Below are 17,712 nucleotides of genomic sequence, written 5' to 3' on the forward strand. Positions count from 1 at the left end.
ACAACTTTTCGAGGACAGACTGATCAAAATAGAAGAGTTCTTCTTATAGCAACTAAGCATCATCTATACAACTTCGAGAAAAACTATTGCATTTTGAACAGATTAACTTGAGTAGCGAAAATGCGATCTTGTGCACGTGGGCCAATATATTTATAATTACAAGGCCACACAACAAATAAAATGATAACGAATTATACGGCTCGACAACATACAAGGTTGGCTGTATCATCAAAAATTACAAATGAATATCAAATTCAAAAGAAAAGTACAGAATGGTATATAAGTTTGTTAAACTGCTACTGGAGAGAATTGTAGAATAGGATCAGTACAACTGACAGTCCAATGAGAAGTGGCAATGCTGTTACCAGGTAAAGAGCACTATATCCCTGCATGCAGTTAAGCAATGTTATATATCTGAAAACGTGAACCAAGACTAGGAAAGATGTAGGGAGGACAAAACAAATTGAGTCAGCCATATCACAGTGGTTGCATGCTCATAGCAACAGAGTAAAGCAAACAAATTGATTGCAGAAATCGGTACAACCCATTGTGGGTGCACTAAAAATCGAGACTCTTACCTCTGCACGTAAATCTCTTAAAAGCAGAAAGAACATGGAGTATTGGTACTTACAACAGCAGGGGGAACTTCTATCTCATCATTCTCATCTCCAGGTTCAATATCAGCAGCTGAATCCCAATCTATGTTGAGCCTCTTGGCAGCTACTTTTGGGTCAACACCTGTGTCTGTGGCTTTTGCATATGGAGATTTAGTAGGACTTCTTTTCTTCGGTGCTTCGACCTATCGAACAAAACAAAAGAAGAAAGAAATGAGAATTGAAAAGGCTCCAACCAATCCTGTTAGATAGGAAAAAAGCAACTTGATAAGCAGCACCCAAGCAGGTTGAAGTTATTTCGCACCATACAAGTAAATTAATGGCTCAGACATGGATGAACTAAAGTGAAAATTGAAGGTAACATAATATATATATGTAGAAAATTATAAGGATGAAAGAGTAGTAGTTTTGTTTCCAATTTTAACATAAACACTTTATTCTGCTAATTTGGTCCCATAGAGGGCACACGTAGTTTGTCAACCGCTACCCAAGCAAGATCCATGCAGTAAGCACCTCCACCCAACGGAAACAATGACCCAGGGTGTGGTTTCAGTTTGCTTTAGCAATGAACCATTGGGCTTAACAGATTAAGTAGTTGGTTCCCTTAAAAGAAAACATACCATGAGATATTTCTTGCCACAGAAAAGAGCTTAGTAACCAAGGTTCGCCATCTAAGTACCGGATCCCATAGTAGTACATCCTATTATAGTATCGGTATGCGATACAATACAATAAGATTTAGAATACCGAGTGTTAGTACAATATGGTACAGTGTACCGGTTCGATACCAGTACTGTATGGTACCAATCGGTATGACAAATCTTGTTAGTAACTGTAGAAGTCCATACTAAAATAACATGGACCTGCTATCAATTAATATTGTAAGACAAAATCAATCATCTCAGTGAATTTGCACAACACCATGAAGTAGGTTGAATCCAATAGTTCAAAGACCATGGCAGGTCAAAGGTATAGTGTAGGGGTATACCCTTTTATTTAACCCAATAGACCAGCACAATTTGCTATTACCTTCAAATGTACAATCTTTTCCATACTTAATTAAAAGGGAATTGTAAGGATCTTTCCATGCTAAAAGAAACCTCATAGTCATTGACAGTTCTGCATATCAATGATTAGCAATTTCAAAAGACTGTTACGAGATAAGAAATACAAGTATTACCTCAAGATCTGGCCATTCCATCATCTCCTTAGCAAGCAAACGGAGAGCAGCACGATTCTCTGGAATTCTCCCTTCATTCACCTACAAAAACATCAGCATTATTAGTACTGCAAATATGTGATGCCATATGTGAATTTATCCTTGAAGTGGTTGTTAATATTAGATTATGAATTTGATCACAATGGATTGGCAAAATTCTTTATTTCATTGTCAGTGTATATTGCAATGCAACATCAAGCATATGTTAGCCTCTCTCCAAAAGCCACAACCTTGTATGACTATAATGGCCATCTCATCATATCATCAACTCTGTTGAGAGTTCGCTGGGACCATAACAGAACCTTAAGAAATCCCAGGTATAGGAGTAATGGCAAGAAAGCCGCACTCAAGCCTTATATCACCAAATTTCCTGTGAAGGGCTGCAAAGGCCAGCCCATCATTCAATATAAGGTTATATTGTTGGTTTGATATAAATCTAGAGAAAAGTACATCTTCACAGCTAAAGGATTCCCTCAATGAAGAAGGTTTATTACCTTGTCGGGAGGCTATAACATGTTAATATTGTTCTACATCTAAAAAGAAGACAGGCAATGATGTTTTCCATGATTAAACTTGACCTCATTGTCAATGACCTCCTCTGCCAGAATACTAGTTAGAAAGTCTATTCCTTAGCATAAAAGACAAGAAGCTTAGCTTGTAAGACCAAGGTTTGCCGTGTCGGTATCGGTCGGCCGACAGCATAGTTCGGTATGCCCCGTGCCGTTCTATGCCAGGCTCATACTGACAAAGCAAGGAGGGCAAGAAAGGAGAGGGAGAACGGGAGAGAGAAAAAGAGAGAGAAGGGAAGGAGGGGAGAGGGAGGGAGGGCCGTCGGAGGGGCTCCGAAGGGACGGAGCACGGGCTCCTCCCTTCAGAGCCCCTCCGGTGCCCTTCGGAGGCCTCCGACAGTCCTCCCTCCCTCTCCCTCTCCCTTTCTCCTCACCTCTCTCTCCTTTTCTCTCTTTTCTTCTCCCCCTTTCCCACCTGTCGTTTACCGTGGTCCGCCACCGGCACAATTTGGTACACCCGAACCAAGCAATTTGGGACAAGTTCCACATTCCTTGTTTAAGACATTGCCTATGCTTCTGAGAGAGCTATATATTTTTCTAGTTCCCCACGTGCTTATATCCAGCTGCAAAAACCAGATTAGGTGGCATAGAAGATTTAAAATGACCCACAAGACCCACGGAGAGGGTTTTTGCTAAAGCACTTTTCTTATTAGAAGGGACTCTTAAGAAAAGGGCAACTTTGGCCATACAGATGGAATCAAATGCGGCACCTACAAGATCCTATGCTTCACCTATTAGTTATGGAAGTTCATCCTTAATTTGCAAGTGGATAATATCTAACTAGACTTCTTTCTCCTTCTCGAAAGAAGTTAGGAAACCATTCTAAGGTAGAGAACTGATTTTTACACATACACATACACACGCACGCATGCACGCACACACACATATATATAGGTGGACTAGGATTTAGTAGAGTGGCTCTCCGCTCGGATCTGATCAAGTCTAGATTGAATGATGGAGGTTTCATATCTATGATCTGAACATCGGATGTGATCTACTACCTCTAAACTGCTTACTCACTAAATATCAGGAGATTTAGAGATCCTTAGCTTATACATCAAACATCAAAAAATTGGACAGTTTCAATAACACACAATGCTATAACTAACAAACATTGCTAGAACTCTATAAAAAACTTCTTGTAAAATCATGTCAAATTATACATGACAATCCATGCACATGCAACAGTTCAGCACATGAAAAGATAACAAATAGACAAGGGATAAATAATGATATTGAACAAAAGAACTATACACTTCAATAATCAATTAGTAGATACATATCAATGCCCCTAGAATAAGGCCATTATTGAATGTATACAAATTCATTTACTAGTTACAGGATCTGAAGTTACGCATCTTACAGAACTGAAGCACATACGTCTTCCAAAGCAGCAACCAGATCATCCCTCGTGAGTCCATCAGGGTCCTCAATGCCAAGCAATCTTTTACGTTCAGCGTCTCTGGGATCCTCAATCATGATAGTTAACCTAATCTGACAATGTGAAAGAAGGAACACTGAGCATATGAATCTGTCTGTAAAACACCCAGGCAAAGAGAATTAATTGGCAGCACAGTTGACAGAGAAAATGGTCAAAGAAGTCAAGATGACCACTTCATAGGAGTAGCATGACGAATTATTTTGGAGTAGATTACGTGAATCAATGATTTAACAAATTGAGTGTTAACTTTCTTGCTAGTCATGTAGTTTCCTAAGCATGTATCAAGCATCCAGAAATATAATAATCTACTAAAATGAAGTTAAAAAAGTGAGCTAACATGTCTAAATCAGCTTTTCTGATATCCTGATGTTTAACTAAAAGATACCAGTTCCCCTCAACCTATTGACTAGTAAGGATTCATGATGTAGCCTCAAGGTTGGAGACCTAAAGCTGAACTCAAAGGCTTTATCCTGGCCTAAATTAAAACACCAAATCCTGCAAAAAAGGCAATGCAAGGTCTAGGAAATATTCTAGCTTCTTTCCTGGATATTTTTGGTCCTTAAGAAATATTTCATTAACCGGAAAGGCAAGTATACATTTTTTTTAATTAAGTGTACTCAAACAATTTTTCTTATAGATCATTATAGAAAGAATGCTAAGATATGACCCGAAGGCATCTGCTCAAATTATTGTGCTAACATGGTTGGTTGACATGTGTCTAGTTTATTTTGTCATTATCATGTAATACACATAGCTAGATATTTTCATAAGAGTCCTTAAAGTGTAGTTATGGAAGCATTGTGAACACACTGAAGCACCCACTCCGCCCCTCCCCCCAATGGAGGAGCCTAACGGCACAAAAGGCAAATGGCTGGCGATGGATCGTGATTCACCAGCAATGGAGGATTCAAATTCATTGAAGGATGCAACAACCAACCAAGATGATGGTAGCTTCAGTGGAAAGGAATTTGATGCCACGTTTCCGAAACAAGAGAGGACCTGGGCCTAGGTAACCTAGGGTAGGTGTCGGTACAAATGGAGAGTCAAACAGTTTCAGAGGAAGAGATCGCATGCTTGTAGCAGAGATTCTTGGAGGCTTTGGTATCTTCATATGACCAGTATGAAGGTGCATGCATATGGCGGTTGAAGTCACTGATTGGAAAGTTTCTTGGTACTGGTTTATCATTAGATTTCACTCAACAAAACTTGAAGATAAGATGGAAGATTTCAAATGAATTCAAGATCATCCCTCTCTGGCAGCCACATTCTGTTCTAGTTTGCACTAGCATAGGACTGGGATTGGGTGTCATCGAATGGCCCGTGAATAGTGGCCAGCCAAGTCTTGGCGCTAGAATGGTGGAGGCCAAACTTTCGGTTTGCTTTAGATATTAGGCATGCTGCAAACTAGATGTCTCCCGATCATTGGAGCAGTGGGATTGGAAGATGGTTCTGAAAATAACGACGATCGCAGGAATGCCATTATTCATTGATAACTAAATGAAAAAGGTGGTTTGTGGTGGCTATACAAAAGCCTCCATATCGATTGATATTTCTAAACCTCTACGTCCTAGGGTGGACATTATTGTGAAAGGAAGGAGGTCTTGGCAACAGTTTCAATATGAATATATCCCATTACTCTATTTCCTTTAAGATAGGACTGGGCATCTTGAGGATTGCTACCAACACATTGTGGAGAGGAGGTCGATCTGGTTCGACAAGAGGGTAAGAGGTTGTATGGACCATGGATGGTGGCCACCAGTGTTCTGATTGGTCAAGGAACAAGAAAGGAGCCAGTTCATCCTAACGGCTCTTTGCAATCAGATGGCTCTAACTTTCGAACCAGTCCAAGCTCATCTATCCCAAAAGCGGCAAACCAAACAAATAGGACTCATAATTGGCTGGCGGTTAAGGAATGGGCCAATCAATGTAAGGCAAGCGTCCACCCTACTATCCACAATGAAGAGATTTCCATTCGTGGGGAATCACCATTTGTGGCTCTTGGGGAGGATTTGAAGGAGCGAATGAAGGAATTTTGTCAACTAATGGAGATCACTAATGCTTGCCACGCGGCTACGGATGGGAAAAAGGAGTAGTGGAAGAAATCTCCACAAAGAAGTAATGATGCGGTCGCTTCAAGTTCCCCTCCACAATCGGATACTAAAGTTCTTATCCTTGAGGAGGGTGCTCAGAGAGACCGAGCAACGGTGAAGACTAAACAACTAGCATTAACCGCCTTTTATGGTTATGACCCTAACTCAAATGATAGAGAAGTTCCCCTCCATCAATGAATCCTCATGCACCCAGCAATCTTAGCCCCAAATCGAAGAATGCCCACAACGCTATGGTTGTTTTGTGCCGAGGGATGATGTTGTCCAAAAGTAAGGGAGACTCGTCTTTCCACTTATCTTCTAAAACGCTTGAAGGTGACACTACAGGTCGCCATGAACCCGAGGCATGGAAAGAGGAAGACAAATGCACTAGAAACAAAGAAGGAAGGGCAATCGAAGTTGATGCGGGATTTGCACCCCGTCACCAGCAGAGCCCACACACCAGCCGAGCAGGGGAAGAGAGAGTGTCCCTCAGAAGGTATTGTCCGCTTTGGGTCCGATTTGGGGGTCGAGCGTACCCGGAGCCCTCCTCACGGCGCCTCACGGTTTTGCCCCACAAAAGGCGCCTCCTAAGGGAAGGGTGATTGAGCCCCCCATTATATGGCACAGACCTTCCCGCTGATTAGCCGATGTGGGACTAAATTCGGGGAACCCCCCGTAACACAGCCCCCCCAGCGGGGAGGTCCTGTGCCCGGGTCGGCTCCTTGCTGGATAGGCGGAGGTTCAGGCCCTTCCTCTAGCGCCATCTGATGCGGGATTTGCACCCCGTCACCAGCAGAGCCCACACACCAGCCGAGCAGGGGAAGAGAGAGTGTCCCTCAGAAGGTATTGTCCGCTTTGGGTCCGATTTGGGGGTCGAGCGTACCCGGAGCCCTCCTCACGGCGCCTCACGGTTTTGCCCCACAAAAGGCGCCTTCTAAGGGAAGGGTGATTGAGCTCCCCATTATATGGCATAGACCTTCCCGCTGATTAGCCGATGTGGGACTAAATTCGGGGAACCCCCGTAACAGAAGTCGTTAAGGTACATACTCAAACCCAGCAAAACCATGATTCTGCTATCGTGGAATTACAGAAGCACAAGAAAGCCCACCTTTCAGAAAAATCTAAAGTGCTTGATTAGTAAGAATGATCCTGATGTATGTTGTATTTAGAACTAGAAGTTCGGGTCATCATGCACTTGGTAAAGTGCAAGAAAGCGTTGGCAAATAGTAGAAGTGTTTGTCTATCCTGGTGGAAGGATTGTCAGGAGGAATAATTATTCTCTGGCAAAAGGATTGTGACTATTTTGATTTTTATAGCATTGATACACAAGCTGAATTTGGTGTCGCATGCTCCCCAGACTCTCCACCTTGGATCCTTAGTGTCATATATTCTAGTACTCATGGAAGACAGCACCACATGGTTTGAGACATGATGTTGAACGCATTGTCCATAGGATTGTGATTACGCCCAAGGAATAACGCGGCTATCGCAGTATGGATTGGGGTGTCGATTCCACAGGAAGAAGACAGAAACACTAAAAGAAACTACAAAACTAAGGAGAAATATCAAAACAGTAAAACGTGATGTGAATATTTAAAAGTAAATTGACAATTAGATTATAGTAGTGAAAAGATGTGATCAGAATTACTGGAAGCAAAGCATCGGAAATCCCTCATTTGAATCAGGTAATTCCATTCATATTTGATCCATTGGATAACTCAATTAGAGATCATAGCACTAGATTCTCTAATCGAAAGATATAGCATTGCAATCAAAATATTTAGTACTAATTCTAGAAAATCATTCTCCTCTTTTAAAATCAAGGATTGTTATCCTATTAGACACAGATTCAAAGACAAAAATATACCCAATGACAATATTTCAGCAGAGAATCACACTAACTAGATAAACAATCAAATCTGGACATAATTAAGCACCTCAACAATTCTATAGAAAAAGGCATGGCTAAATCTATGAAAGAAATCAGTTCAAGATTATCCCAACACAAGAAAAGATCTATTGATGAGAAATGATAAACAAGAATTGTATCAACATGAGAATCTATTATATAGATCAAATATAACTGAAACTACCATCATCCAAGCGAGTTCATCCCTAGCTTCACCAAAGAATTAGCTCTCCATGAATTTATGGCTCCTCTTTATGATTTCTTTGTAATGCCGCCTTTTCTTTCTCAGAACGGCGAGCTCCCCCAAGTATATATATGGTTTAGGAACTAAAAACCCTAGAAAACACAGCTTAGACACTTGCATGCGTTTTTCCGACTTTATCCTCGAGCATCAACATCAACATAATGTTTGGGAGGATCCCCAGATCGCATCCGATTTCCAAATTTCAAGTTCTTATAGTCATTGGAAAGCCCTAGACGTCTAGTTTCCAACAAAATTTGAATCAGCTCAATTGGACTTCTGTAGCTCCCGACATCATCAAAATACTATACAAAGGTCCAATTTGTCAGGGCCTAGGCTGGCAGTTTAGGAAAACCTAACTTTGCAACCTCATAACTTTCTCTCCAGAGCTCCAATTGACCTGATTCTTGATGCATATGAAATCTCAACATGTCTACTTCATCTCCAACAAGTTTCATTTCATTCGGACTGCAATGGAACATTCAATCTCCTTAACTCCATTCCTACAATAAAATCACCAAAATCAATTAAAACTTGGACACTTTGTGAAGTAAAGCTCAGATTAGAAAATATCATAAAAATGCCTAAATCATGCTTAAGTGTTAACAATTTAGCCTAAAGCGATAGTATTACAAGGTACATTTTCATGCACCAATCACATTGCCAACAATAATCGAAAGGGATTTTGATGTATTGTTTCCAGCTCAGAGAAGAGAGGAGGCAAGGCACTCAAAGAAAATAGGGATAACGTAGAATTTCAAAACTTTATCAGGGATAGTGGCTTGGTTGATCTTGGCTACACTAGATGTTCGTTCACATGGTGCAATTATTGGCAGGGGAAAGCAAGAGTTTGCGAGAGATCAGATAGGGCCATGGCTTCCACAAAATGGATTAGATTACTCCCAAAATCAAAGGTCATCCATCTCACTCGAATAGGCTTAGATTACAATTCATTACCAGTAAATACCCAGGTCAAAAGAGCTCGAATGCCTTTTTCATTCAGATTTGAGAAGTTTAGACTTTCTTCTGAGAGGATCCTAGAGATTGTTCAAACAGCATGAAAACGTAGAGAGAGTATCACTAGGAATCAGAGAGACAAAAAATGTTAAATAATGTAAAACATGCTTTATTAAAATGGAACAAGGAGTTAGTTGGGAATTTATTCAATAAGGCTCAAATTTTGGAGCAACAGATAAAGCCATTACAAGAAGAGGATGTCAATTGCCAGGGTCTTACTCCACATTGCGATGCTTTGTTGCTAGAGAAGCTGAGAGAATATGACAAAAATTGTTAGAATGTAAGAAATGTTATGGTGTCAAAAATCTCGTGTGAGATGGTTGAAGGAAGGTGATTCTAATGCATCCTTCTTTCATAAATCAACAATATTGGGAAGGCAAAAGAACAGAATTTTCAGAATAAACAGAGATGATGGATCGGGTACAGATAATGAAACCAAAATTCAAGATGCCTGGTAGGGTGACACTCCTCTACTTGGTATTATCTTGAACCCCCATATTCCTCGTGTCCAAATGTGTTGCACCTCTGTTCATACTGTCCAAGATGAGGATGATTTTCAAGGCCTTCCTATGGGGTTATGAAGTGGATCAAAGGAAAATTCATTTAATTGCTTAGGATACTGTATGCACTACCAAGAGCAAAGGAAGTCTGGGATTGCAACAATCGATATTAGAAGAGGCACGATGGGCAGAGCAGCGGGCCGATTGGTCCTAAATGATAAATCAGTATCGACTAGAGTTTTGATAGCAAAGTATAAATTTGCATATTGAAATATTTATAAGCTAAAGGGGAATTCATCACAATTTGGCAAGCAATATGTGTCGCTGTCAAATGGATAATAGGAGAGTTCACATGGCAGGTTGGTAATGGAGAAGGTGTCAGAGGATCCATTTGGCAGAGCTTTTGGTGGGCCAGAAAGCACTATCTGACCCTCCAAAAGTACTTTTGGATAGAATAGAGGTGTTTTGGTAAAAAAATTGAAAAGTTATTTTAGTTTGTCAGAAAGCTAAAATAGCTTCTTGAAGCTCTAAAATGGAGCTTCTTCGGAAAAGCACTTTTAGCATACGTCAGAAAGCTGTTTTGATTTATAAATTTTTTTCTTTTTGGATCAAAATATCTATAATAAAATATTATAATTATAGAAAATGTCCCTTTATATTATAGAAATCTGCAGGAGTCCCAACAAAAGAAACAAAAAACCCAAAAATTAATTCCTAAGAATATTAGATTAATAAAATTTAATATATAATGATAATTATAATATTTTATACCTCTATTATTGTATTATATTATAAATATAATATTATATTACATTATATCATTATACAATGATATGTTATATTATATACTATCCAATTATGTTACATTATTATGCCACAGTATACAATATTATATTACTATATTATAATAATATTATACTATATTACAGTAATATTATACTATATTATATATTTATGTATTAATACATATTCTATTTCATTATGCTCTATTGTATAATACTATGCAATGCCTTTATGGTCATTTTGTCAAACCAAAAGTACTTTCTCAATTTATTTACCAAACACATATTAAAATTTTACAATATTTTAGAAATATAATTACCAAACATCAAATAGCTTTTTATAAAAGCTCTAGTTCAAAAAGCTCTATTTTCAAAAGCTCTACTGCCAACAGCTCTACCAAACGGGGCCAGAGTCTTACAAGACCTGTGGTTGTTTCCTAAATCGATTAATCAACTCCCAATATTCATCAACTCTTCATTGTGCTATGATGCTTGGAATGTTAATCAACTCGTGGATCATGGAATCAGAATCTTCTACATGATATATTTCTAGATACCTTGGCTCAAAGGATAATGTCTATCCTAATTCCCAAGCACAATTATGATCATAGATTGGTTTAAAAGCAACAAGCTCATCCACTCTGAAAGCAAAGGATGTCTACGACATTATAAGGAGGACCTTACAGCCTCACCTTACTACAAATATCAGTTGGATTTGGAATCATATAGATATGCCTAGAGTGAAAAGTTTTTGGTGGAAATTTCTGTGGGGATGACTTCCATGAAGGGAGCTATTAATCAGAAAGGGTGTTCTGCCATCACAGAGCAGTCAATATGACCCATGCCTTTGTCCAGGACATTGAATATATCCTTGTTCAGTGTAGCTTTGCTGAGATCGTTTGGACAGAACTGAGGACTCAATTCCTAATTTTACCTCTCTGCAGAACCTGGTCGAATTCATAGTGGATCATAGAAGGAAGATAGAGTTGAGGATGCTGATGAGTTATGCTGGCTTGATCCTGTGGTTAAAAAGAAATGAACCACAATTCCAAGGAAAACGGAGTAGGCCAGAACAACTAATCATTCTGACTCGGCAACTTGCTGTTGAGGTATTGCATGCCAATGAACAGTTCACAGGAATGGGTAAACCACGACATTGGGGTACCGACAGCTCAATGAGCTCACCTACTTCAATCCATTTGGTTTCTTGGATCCCCTACCCTGTGGAGTTGTGAAGGTGAACTTTGATGCATCATGGAAGGATGGGAAGGCTGGTGCAGGTTTTATTATTTGGGACGGCTGTGGTAATGTTCTTTGGCCGTTACAAGATAATTTTATGCATCTATTATGCATGAAGTGGAATTTAGAGCGGCTTGGGAAGGGATAACAGCAGCTATTGAAAGGCTACAGTGCTCCAGGATCCGGTTGGAAGGTGACTCATCAATAGTCATAGGTTGGATTAATGGATGCCACAGTACCGCTTGTCTGACACCAAGCCATCCACTTCTTATGGATATTGTGCAGTTCAAGCAATACTTATCGCTTTTCCATGCAAGTCATTGTTCAAAGAGGGAAATCATCCAGCAGATAAGCATGCCAGAGAGCGACCTAACGAAGACAACTCATGAAACTTGGCTGATATGCTAGGTGTTTCGTATTTAAGAATTTCGTTTTTGTGGGACTTCCCACTTTGTTTTGCCAAAAAAAATGTGTAGTTATGGCAAACAAAGAGTCATGTAAGTAGAGTAAGTGAAGAATCATATAAATTTTCTAGTTAGAGTATGGAATGTTTTCTAGATTTAATTACATGGAAATTCGGATGGCCATGAACAGCTCTAGAAAAGTTAAAATAATTGATGTCCAACTACTCCAGAGTCACTCTAGAGGGGCCCCTAGGGTCTATATATATTGATGGGAGGTTCATCCCTTGCAACCAAGTGAGCAAATAGTATGTTGAGCATTCCCAAATCAAACCCTTTGTGATCTTGCTTGATTAATGAAATATTGAGTCTTTGGGATTCAGAAGGACACCGGACATGTGGCTCACTTTGGCTACATCAAGGATGTGGTAGGTTTGGATAGGATTTTGGAAGAAGATCCATGGCATCCAAAACTCGATCACTTACTACAATTTTCAGAGGTCATACTTTCTCATATGGTGTCTATTTTCAGCATGTTAGGCATTAAAATCAAGCTCTCAATGAGTATAATGACGCTTCAACCCCAATAGGTTTGCCGTATCCAGCTGAGGTTTGTGCGATATTTGGACCTCTTAACGGGCTCAACAAACTAATTTTTTTTTAGATATGACTTTAACCAGTCTATCTTCTAACGTGGGAGAAATTGAGCAATGCAACTATGAGTGTGAATAGTTTGGGTCAAACTGGGGTATGCTTGCCTCCAACCCGACCCACTTTCATGTTGGGTCTTGATTTTGGAGCCAGACCTATCCATTAGCTGGTCAAGCAGGTCTAGTTGGATCATATCTGTAGCCTAGGTCAAGCACTCAACTATTCTTTTATAGCTAAAAATATAATAATTAATAATTAAATATAAAATTACTAAAATTTTTAAATGAAACTAAAAAATAATTTAAATATAAATGTTTAATTCAAGAAATACTTTTAATTTCATCAAAAAGTTGATCATTCTTAAGGTACAAAGTCACAAATTACAATTTTTAAAAACATATATCGATATACCTAAGAATAATATAAATAAGAATCCACCAAAACAAATAATGAATTTTTAAATATAATTAAGGAAAATAGGTGAAAAGAAATGTCATTGTTGAGATGAACAGGGAGAGTTTTAAAATCAATGTTCATTTGATAAAATTAGAAAAGATATTTAGGGTAAGGAGAAGGGATTTTATATGATTTGGATTTTCAGGTTGGGCCAGATCAAGTCTTGGTCGTGTTGGACCAATTTCTTGTTGTCTCAGGTTAGATCTAGATGATATATGGGCCGTTGGTTGGATCAGGTTCAATTATAAACCTAACCCAATTTATAGGTCTTCGAATATGAATAGGATCAAATTTAATTGAGCCAGGATTGGGTCAAGTCATAGATGGATCCAATTCATTTGTAGTTCTAGATGCAATAGAAGAAAAAGTTGATATAGAAATCGATATCTTATTTTAGAGGAATTATAGTTTTCTAAGTAGAAGAGGAATTCAACTCAGATTCCATAAGGATGGACCTTAGTATAAAAAGAGGATCTATGTAACACCTTTCATCATCCTCAATGTGTTAAGGTTGATATATTATTGACACTTTTCCTATCAACTTAATTTTTTGGAATTAACTGGTAGTTAAGATGGTGTCAAAACTCAATTTTGCTGAAGGTCAAGAGTTTGAATCCCCTCTAGTTCAATTATTTATTTAATCATCCAATTATTTGTTATCTTTACCTTAACTCAAATATGCCTCCATATGCAGTGTCTTTGTCCACATAAGAGGGGAATTGTTATGCCTGATATACCTTGTTGAGCAATTTTTTCAGGATCAGTTAGTTAATTAACATAATAAAAGTAATGGTCTTAAAGCCCATTTCGGAAAATTCTTAATATTATTCTTGTTATCTTATTCTGAGAGATTCAAGTTGAGCAGATTATAGAAAATTTTGTCTTCTCTCCGATTGGATCAGTTTGTATCTCGAATTTGTTCTTCCTATTTATTTTGGTCATGGCACTACGTTCCTAGGCATGTAGTCCAGTGTGCCAGCTCCACTTTTGAAAGCGACCATACTCCCCACATCATCATCATCATCATCATCATCCATGGAATATCAATAGGCAGACTATAGTGAAAAGGCAAAAGAATCCCAATTTTTCACTTACAATGACTTCATGCCGGAGATTCAGAATAGTAAAATCAAAGAATCATCAAAGCAAAATAGAGATAATCTTACCTCACCGAAGAGCATGTCTCTTTTCTTCGTGAGAATCTCCAAAACCTGCCAGAGAAAAAAGAAGAAAGAAATTGAGACCCAAATTTACAAATGGCCAAATTCAGTGAAGACGAGCGAGACCAAAAGACCCTTTGGATCTGCTGAACGCATTCCAAATCCTCCGGGCTCGCGTCCCGCTGCTCCTTGCCACTGGAGACGCGCAGCTCGGTCTCTTCCTTGCCGACGGAGACCACCAGGCGGGGGCCGAGGTGACGGCGGAGGCGGAGGACTTGGGAGAAGGGACGGACGGCGTCGGCAGGGGGAAGCTGCGGTCTGGATGGAGGTTTGGAGGAGCTCCGCAAGTGGAGGAGGCCTGGCGTCTCAGCGGACGGGACCGGCAGATGCAGAGCCATGAGTAAAGAATAGCAGTGGCGGTGAGAGACCCACGAGACTGTAGAGCTGAGAAGTTGTTTATCTTCATTCATCTCTTCAACGGGTTGGGCCGGGTTGGGTTGGTAGTTGGGCTGGGTTGCCTTCCAACGAGCTCTGACCTTTCTTCGCAAGCATGACATTAGTTGGGACGGGCTTCATATATTTGGGGTTTAAATCCTTTTTTGAATTCTTTAGGCTTTAGGCTGCGTTAGGTCCAATTTTTTTCTTTTTTTCTTTGGATACAACATCAACTCACACACAACAAGTATGGAAGTAGTCAACAAAATCAGATAATAAAAAACTATAATCGTTGTGTGTAAGCCGCCATTATACCAAAAAAAAAAAAAAAAATCTTTTTAATCTCTAGCTAGCATGCAGTCTGCACCAAAAATATTGTGTAGTTCTCAGTGACCACCATCAAGAGATAGACAGTCATCACATAATGTGCACCTCACACGATATATGCTCGTGGATCATATTATTTGATGGTTGTCCATCTTTTGATGGTAGGTATCTCTGTGGTGCTGCCCGCTCACTACAGAAAATCTATACAAGCAAACTATTGCCTTAGGATTATTTTTTTTTTTTTGATACAACGGCGATGCACACACAATAAGTGTGGATGCGGTCAATAAAATCAAAAAATAGAAAACTACACTCGTTGTGTGTGAGCTGCTGTTATACAAAACAAAAAATCTTTTTAATCTCCAGCTAGCATGCAGTCTGCACCAAAAATATTGTGTAGTTCTCAGTGGCCACCATCAAGAGATAGATAGTCATTACATAATGTGCACCTCACACGGTATATGCTCGTGGATCATATTATTTGATGGTCATTCATCTTCTGATGGTAGGTATCTCTGTGGTGCTACTCACTCACTACAGAGAATCTGTACAAGCAAACTATTGTATTAGGTTCTTTTTTTTTTTTTGATACAACAGCGACTCACACATAAGTATGGATGTGGTCAACAAAATCAGAAAACAGAAAACTACACTCGTGTATGAGCTACCGTTATACAAAAAAAAACCCCTTTTAATCTCTAGCTAGCATGCAGTCTGCACCAAAAAATGTTGTGTAGTTCTCGATGACCATCATCAAGAGATAGACGGTTATCACAGAATGTGCACCATGTGATACATGGTATATGCTCATGGATTATATTATTTGATGGTCGTCCATCTTCTGATAGTAGGTATCTCTATGGTGCTGCCCATGCATTACAGAGGCTCCTCATGCCAGCAAACTATTCTATTCAATCCCGGAATGGTTTAAAACGCAAAGTGGAGTAGGAATATTCTCACATTTTTTATTTTGGAAGTTAACCCATCCTGAAGCTAAGCAGAAGAGTAAGATGAGCCGTCACAGCCCTCCATCCTTTTTTTGCTTTGGCAAAGAGTTGGGAGAAATCTGACAAGTGCTCCGCAAATAGGACTTGGTTGGCTTGGAGCGGAGAAATTTCTCGATCGGCTCAGAATTGGATGCGTCGTTGGACTCCTTAGATTCCGGAGGGGCAAGTGGTCCTCTCCCATTTCTTCCTCTGGTTTGGAATTGCCTGAGTGAGCTTATCACTTGGACCGTCAAATAACATTTGCTAGCCAAGCAAACCTAGACTCTGTAGACTACGCTCCATGCCATTTTGGTAGCCCAGCGGTGATAGCTCAGCGAACAAGTTCTATTCTTCCAAAACTTATATGAAACTGGATAAGATTCCAGCACACCATTACCACAAGACAAAGGTGACATGGTTATGGTCATCATGTTTGAGAATTGTTACAAGGGAGAACCGAGGGTGCTGGGAAAGTGGATTACTTATTCTCGTACCATAACATTCTCATGCCATTTTTATTTGGATGCTGAGTAGAGCAGTTTCCTCTAAATTACTTGGGATTCCCTTTTCATTTACCGAAGGCCTGTAAAGAGGACTGGGAGGTGCTTGTTGAAAGGGTGGAGAAGAAACTAGGTGGGTGGAATGGAAAGCGAGGTCCTTAACAGCAATGCTTACTTTATGTCAGCCTTCTTGCTGCTGGTTTGAGTCAGAAAGAGAATAGAGGGAGGAGATTTTTATGAAGGGGAAGAGATGTTTTAAATGGGGGACACCGCCGGGCTAACTAGAGAGTTCGGTGTGTTTGGCATAGGACGAAGGAGGTTTAGGAGTGAAGGACTAAAAGGATTTAAATATGGCAGTGGAGGCTTCTAAAAGAGGTTAGCTTTCGGTGGAAATGCTTTCATTTGACTAAAGGTTATTATAGGAGGATGGTAGAAGTGCTCCATTCTCTTCTTAGGCAAGCTATAGATAATATTCATAAGTTCAATGCACAAGGACAGCCAACAACTTTATGAAAGTAGCAAAATCAAACAACCAAGAGAATATAAACACAAACAATTTATGTGGAAAATTCTTCAAAAGAAAAGAAAAAACTACGGGGCACCAAACAAGAATCCGCTAATCAATGAGATGAGGTGTACAATAGGTCCACAACAACAAGAAAATGTATGGATACAAGAGAACCTCTGCAAGAAAGATATCAAGTAATTTCTAACTTAAAAAATTAGTGCACACACCCTCGAAGAGAAAACCCCAACTTTCTGGAAGCATTACACGTCACTTGTTTCTTGAACTTCAATTCAAGAAGAACCTTGTATAAGAGCCTTGTTTTGTGTAGAAATTCCTTAGGCGCACCTCTTCCCCCTTCTTCCTTTTAACTTGTATTCTATCTCATATTGTGTAAACTACCACTTAAAAAAATACGTCTTGTTAGTAAGGTCCATGCCAACACCTATTAGTATGGTGTGGGCCACTACACATGGGGCTAACCCAAAACTAGTAAGCCCAACAATCTCTCCTTCTAGGCCCATGACGAGGTTCTCATTAGTTAGTGAATCCTATGCCCAAGTGCCAATGCCCACCAAGTATCCATACCCATCAAGTCCCTAAAAAGTTCTTGCTTCTCCTTTGTAAGGGGCTTGATCATCATATCATAGATTGCGGTCTATTGGGATCT

At 39.5% G+C, this 17,712-nt stretch overlaps 1 protein-coding gene across 1 annotated transcript; it reads right to left on the reverse strand.

Annotated features, from left to right (window-relative positions):
- Positions 1–64: 64 nt before the first annotated feature.
- On the reverse strand, positions 65–14,774 carry LOC103713539 (protein CHLOROPLAST ENHANCING STRESS TOLERANCE, chloroplastic). The gene is made up of 6 exons (XM_008800503.4): positions 14,424–14,774; positions 14,296–14,340; positions 3,783–3,896; positions 1,795–1,875; positions 632–799; positions 65–386 (listed from the first exon to the last, which is right to left on the reverse strand). Exons 1-6 carry the CDS (start codon positions 14,757–14,759, stop codon positions 297–299), a joined length of 834 nt encoding a protein of 277 aa, XP_008798725.1. The 5' UTR covers positions 14,760–14,774; the 3' UTR covers positions 65–296.
- Between the last annotated feature and the right edge of the window lie 2,938 nt (positions 14,775–17,712).

This window comes from Phoenix dactylifera, unplaced genomic scaffold (genome assembly GCF_009389715.1).
Source record: "Phoenix dactylifera cultivar Barhee BC4 unplaced genomic scaffold, palm_55x_up_171113_PBpolish2nd_filt_p 000089F, whole genome shotgun sequence".
Taxonomy (NCBI): domain Eukaryota; kingdom Viridiplantae; phylum Streptophyta; class Magnoliopsida; order Arecales; family Arecaceae; genus Phoenix; species Phoenix dactylifera.